This window comes from Geospiza fortis, unplaced genomic scaffold (assembly GCF_000277835.1).
Source record: "Geospiza fortis unplaced genomic scaffold, GeoFor_1.0 scaffold55, whole genome shotgun sequence".
NCBI lineage: Eukaryota > Metazoa > Chordata > Aves > Passeriformes > Thraupidae > Geospiza > Geospiza fortis.
Genome location: NW_005054308.1, coordinates 9,376,410 through 9,380,866, shown reverse-complemented (window position 1 = coordinate 9,380,866; position 4,457 = coordinate 9,376,410). Strand labels below are relative to the sequence as shown.

The window sequence follows — 4,457 nt, the reverse complement described above, 5'->3', positions numbered from 1 at the left end:
CTGCGCAAGTGCATCAGGAAAGGTCTGGCGGCGCCGGCGGGGAGGGGCCGGGTGATGGCGGTGGCGCGGTGCGGTCCCGCACGCCGCGGTTCTCACTCAGCCCCTCACGCCGTGGTTCTCTTGCAGCGACCAAGCACAAGCAGCTCCGCCGCGGTGTGAAGGAGGTGCAGAAGTTCATCAACAAGGGCGAGAAGGGGTAAGTGCTGCCCTGGCCCCGTGGGCCCCGCTGCCCCCCGGCCCGGGCGCTGACACGGCTGTGCCCGCAGGATCACCGTGCTGGCCGGGGACACGCTGCCCATCGATGTCTACTGCCACATCCCCATCATGTGCGAGGACAGGAGCCTCCCGTACGCATACGTCCCTTCCAAAACGGTGAGTGTGGGGCGGGGGAGGAACCAGCCCTGGTGACAGGGAGCACGGTGAGGAGCCCGGGCTGTGGCCGGAGCCGTCCCGGGAGGTGCAGATGCGGTGCCCGAGTGAAGAACTCGGTGTTTGTCCCTGACCGAGGCACAGAAGGGACAGAGGGAAGGTGTAGGGGTGTCTCACTGTGGAATCACAGAGCTGTTTGTCATGATCGAGTTCCTGCAGCAGCTCCGGGTCAGAGCCAGCACATCTTCGCCAGGCTTCTGTGGGCTGGCCCGGCTCTTTTGCAGATAGGGAATTGGGGGGCTGTCGGTGTCTTCGGAGCTTCAGCCCCGGTGCAGGCAGCTCTGTGGACCCACTCTGGGGAAGAATTACGGCACATGAGCCAGATGCCAGTCCCTTCTGCCAGCCCAGCTTGTAGGAGACAAGCTGGGAAAAAGTTCCTGAGGTTCTGGCCTCGGGAAGGGACCTGGCCCCCATGGCCTCCCTGTGTTCCCTCAGGACCTGGGAGCTGCAGCTGGCTCCAAGCGCCCGACCTGTGTCATCCTGATCAAGCCCCACGAGGAGTACCAGGAGGCCTACGACGAGTGCCTGGAGGAGGTGTCGGCCCTTCCCCTGCCGCTGTGAAGGGCCGGGGCCGGGCTGTGCCCTGCGGGGCCCCGGCGGGTCCCTGTTCCCCTGCCCGGGGCCGCACGGCTGTTTCTGGGGACTCTGCTCAGAGGACTGATGGGGGGATGCTGAGCGCTGTGGGGTGAATAAAGGTGTCTGCGGGTTTGTACAGAGTGCTCCTGGTGCTCGGGGGGAGGGCTGGGGGGGTCCAGGCTGGCTTAAAGCACAGCGGGGACAGGGGTGAGGCTGCCCCGGGAGCCCGCCCGGCCCTGCCGTGACTCACGGCCGTGCCCCGCCCGTTGTACCGCCCAGGCCGGCCTCACGCCATCCCCCTCACCCCCATACTCACGGCCGGGAGCCCCCCAACCCCGAGGGAAGCAGAGCAGAGGCCGGGAGAGAGAAATACGGGTTTATTGCAGGAACGGGGTGTGGGGCCGGGCCCGGCCTTCACGTGTTCTGCTGTGACACACAGAGCAGGGCTCTCCTTCCAGCACCTCTGGGCTCCCCAGCTCCCCCTCACCTCCCCTGGGAGGGGGTCCCCAGCTCTTCCCCACCTCAGGCACATCCCCAGTCCTCTCTCCCACCCCAGTTCCTCCCAGTGTGGCAGAGCACCAGTTCCCATCCCTCCTTGCACAAGGCACTCCCCCATCTCAGCCCGAAGAAAGCTGCACCAACCACCTCCACTGCAGAGCAGCTCCACTGGGGACAGAAGAAGCCCCAGCAGAGGTGCTGGAGCAGCTGTCCCCTCCCAGCAGCACCAGAACTCCTCGGGGTTTCCTCCTCTGCCTTCCCAGAGGCACCACCAGCCCCAGGGCCCTGCTGACAAGGCAGCCACTGCAAACAGTAGCTGCACCCTGCAGCAAGGCAGTGGGGTGGGGGACAGGGCTTCAGCTTCTCCTTGCAAGACATTAAGTTACTGGGTTGTAGGAACAGGGGCAGCAAAGCAGGAGGGACAGGGAATGTCTTCTCACAGGGTGCTTGGTTTCTGCCCTCATGGCAGAAGGAATCACAGGGCAAACACTCCTGGAGTCAGAGCACGGGGCACATGCAAGACCCCCACCCTGGCACAGATGACCCCCCGCCCTCCAGAGACCCCACCAGAAGGGCCTGAAGTGCTGCAAGAAGGAGAAGCTCCCCTGTGGCAATCGGTCCTTCAGGCCAGGGCAGCACCGAGCGGGGCCAGTCCTTGTGCACACCCTGAGATCGTCCCTTTGCAGCGGCAAGAGACCTTCCCCCTCCGCAGTCCCACTGGCGTCCCGCCCCTCAGATCTTGGAGGACTCCACCCGCTCGATCCAGGGCGAATCGATCCTGACATCCCTGGGCTCCGCCCGCAGCTGCCGCAGCTCCCGCTCCAGCGCCTGGCTCCGGTGGTACATCTCCATGTAGCTGGCCTGGAGCTCCCGCTGGTACCGCAGCACCTTCTCCTTCTCCTCCTGCCACGTTTTCCTCTCCAGCTCAAAGTTCACAGCCTGCAGCTGGCCCTGACGCCGCTCCCGCAGCAGCTCTGCCCACAGCCACTCCACCTGCCGCTCCAGGGGCTCCGCCGAGTCGCTCTGCAGGCCCCGGCACTTGGAGTCATCAGTTTCGCAGCCAGGGAAGTCCTGGCACGACGGCATGGGGTCATCGCCCAGGGGCAGCGAGGTGCCGGGCTCCGGGGGGCTCTGGAAGGAGTCTGCCAGCTGTGCCAGCTGCGAGTCCCTGGCCTGGACCTCTGCCTTGGCCTCCCGCAGCTGCGTCTTCAGGCTGAAGATCTCCCCCAGCTTCTGAGCCATCTCCTCCTGGGTGTCCCGGAGCTGCTGCTTCAGCAGGGAGATCTCTGCTGCTTTCTGGCACACCTGCAGGGCACGGGCAAGCAGTGAGGAAGGGCTGGGGGAGCAGGACCCCAGGTGGCAGCACCCCAAGTTGTCCTCATGGGAGACCATAAGCACCACACGTGGCTCATTGCTCTTGTACTGTGACCCCGAGTGACACCAGAGCAGGGAACTGCTGCCTCCAACCTGGCCCCACAGCCAGGAGGGTGGCAAGAGGGGGGAAGGAAAGGAAGGAAAGGGACTCACCTCCCACTTGGTCTCCTCCAGTTTGGGGCTGCCATGCTCGCCCTGGGGCTGCCGGAGCTTGCTCTCCTCGCACTGGCACTGCTGCAGGCTCAGCTCCTCCTGCAGCCGCTTCTTCTCCTGCTGTGCCTTGTAGCGCTGCCGCGGCAGCGCCCGCTGCCCGCGCTGCGCCTGCTGCATCACCTGCTGCAGCCGGGCCATGTACATCTGCTTCAGGTCCTCCAGCTCGTCCAGCCACAGCCGCTGCTTGTCCTCAAACGCCTGCCAGCACAAGTGGACACTGGTGAGAGGCTGTAGCCCCAGGAGGGACCCCAAGAAGTCCTGTGATATTTGATCCTCCCGCGCTTGGGCATTCCAAGCCCATCACCCACCACGGCAGCTCCTTCACTGCTCCTTCCACCCCCACATCCTTGCCTGGGGCACCCAGCACAGCTCACCTGTGTGAAGGGGTCTTCAGTCTCGCTGAGGCTCCTCTTGCACTGCCTCAGCTCCCCTCCTGTCTCCTGCAGCCGGTCCTCCAGCTGCTTCACCGCGTCCTCCAGCGAGTAGGAGAACTCGTAGGGCGGTGGGGGCTCACCAGGGCTCTGCAGCCTGCTCAGGGTGGCCATGCTTTTGCAGGACAGGGGCATCTTCTCAGGGGCCAGGGTATCCCTGGGGCTCCGGGAAACCCTGTCCAAGGAGCCCCCAATGTGGTTGATGTGGCCCATGGAGGCGCTGAACTGGCTCTGGGCAGGCTTGAGGCGGGAGCCATAGGATGGGAAGCTCTGGATGGAGTTGTGGCTGGAGTCAGAGGCCTCATCCAGGCTGATGGCGTGGAGCAGGTGGGTGCGGAGCGGGCCGTGCTGCGGAGCCGCCGTGCTGCTCTGCGACAGCAGCGTGTGCAGGCTCCCATTGCTCTTGGACAACTTCTGCCCCTTGGACGAGGACAGGCCCTGCATGGAGACCAGCCCCTTCCCAGCCACTGCCTTGAAGGCCGAGGGCCTGATACGACACTGAAAAACAAGAGCAAGGTCAAGCATGAGCCTCTACACCCAAAGAGAACCCCCACACTCCCAGCTTCATATCCCTGAACATCCTCAAATCCCCACATCCCATCCAGGGGGGTGCAGATCATCCTACTCCATCCCCATCCTCTCGCAGACCAGGCTGTATTTCAGGCTCTCACAGCCTCACCTTGTCAAAGCGGCCCCGCTCTGGCAGGGAGCTCTTGGAGAAGTCAGCCCCGCGGTGATGCTCGCGGGAGCAGCGCTCGGGGGATCGGTTCTCGCGGTCGCTCTCGTAGTCCCGCTTGTAGCAGGCGCCCGATGTCTGGTGCTTCCGCTCCGCCCGCGTATCCTTCTTGGCCCCGTGCAGGTACCCAAAGAGCTCCCGCTGGTTCGGCCCCTTGCGCAGCAACCCGTCGGGCTGCCGGAGCCCCCGCCAGCCGCCCA

The 4,457-nt window shown here is 64.9% G+C and overlaps 2 protein-coding genes across 2 annotated transcripts; one reads left to right on the top strand and one right to left on the bottom strand.

Moving 5' to 3' along the window:
* On the top strand, window positions 1-1,143 carry NHP2 (NHP2 ribonucleoprotein; the record flags this gene model as incomplete). The annotated part of the gene is made up of 4 exons (XM_031055213.1): window positions 1-22; window positions 127-196; window positions 267-372; window positions 865-1,143. Coding segments are annotated over 4 exons (324 nt in total), but the record flags the coding sequence as incomplete, so codon positions are not given.
* Window positions 1,144-1,367: 224 nt separating this feature from the next.
* N4BP3 (NEDD4 binding protein 3) lies at window positions 1,368-4,455 on the bottom strand (the record flags this gene model as incomplete). Its single annotated transcript, XM_031055212.1, has 4 exons — window positions 1,368-2,808; window positions 3,031-3,288; window positions 3,465-4,019; window positions 4,201-4,455. Coding segments are annotated over 4 exons (1,641 nt in total), but the record flags the coding sequence as incomplete, so codon positions are not given.
* Window positions 4,456-4,457: the final 2 nt, after the last annotated feature.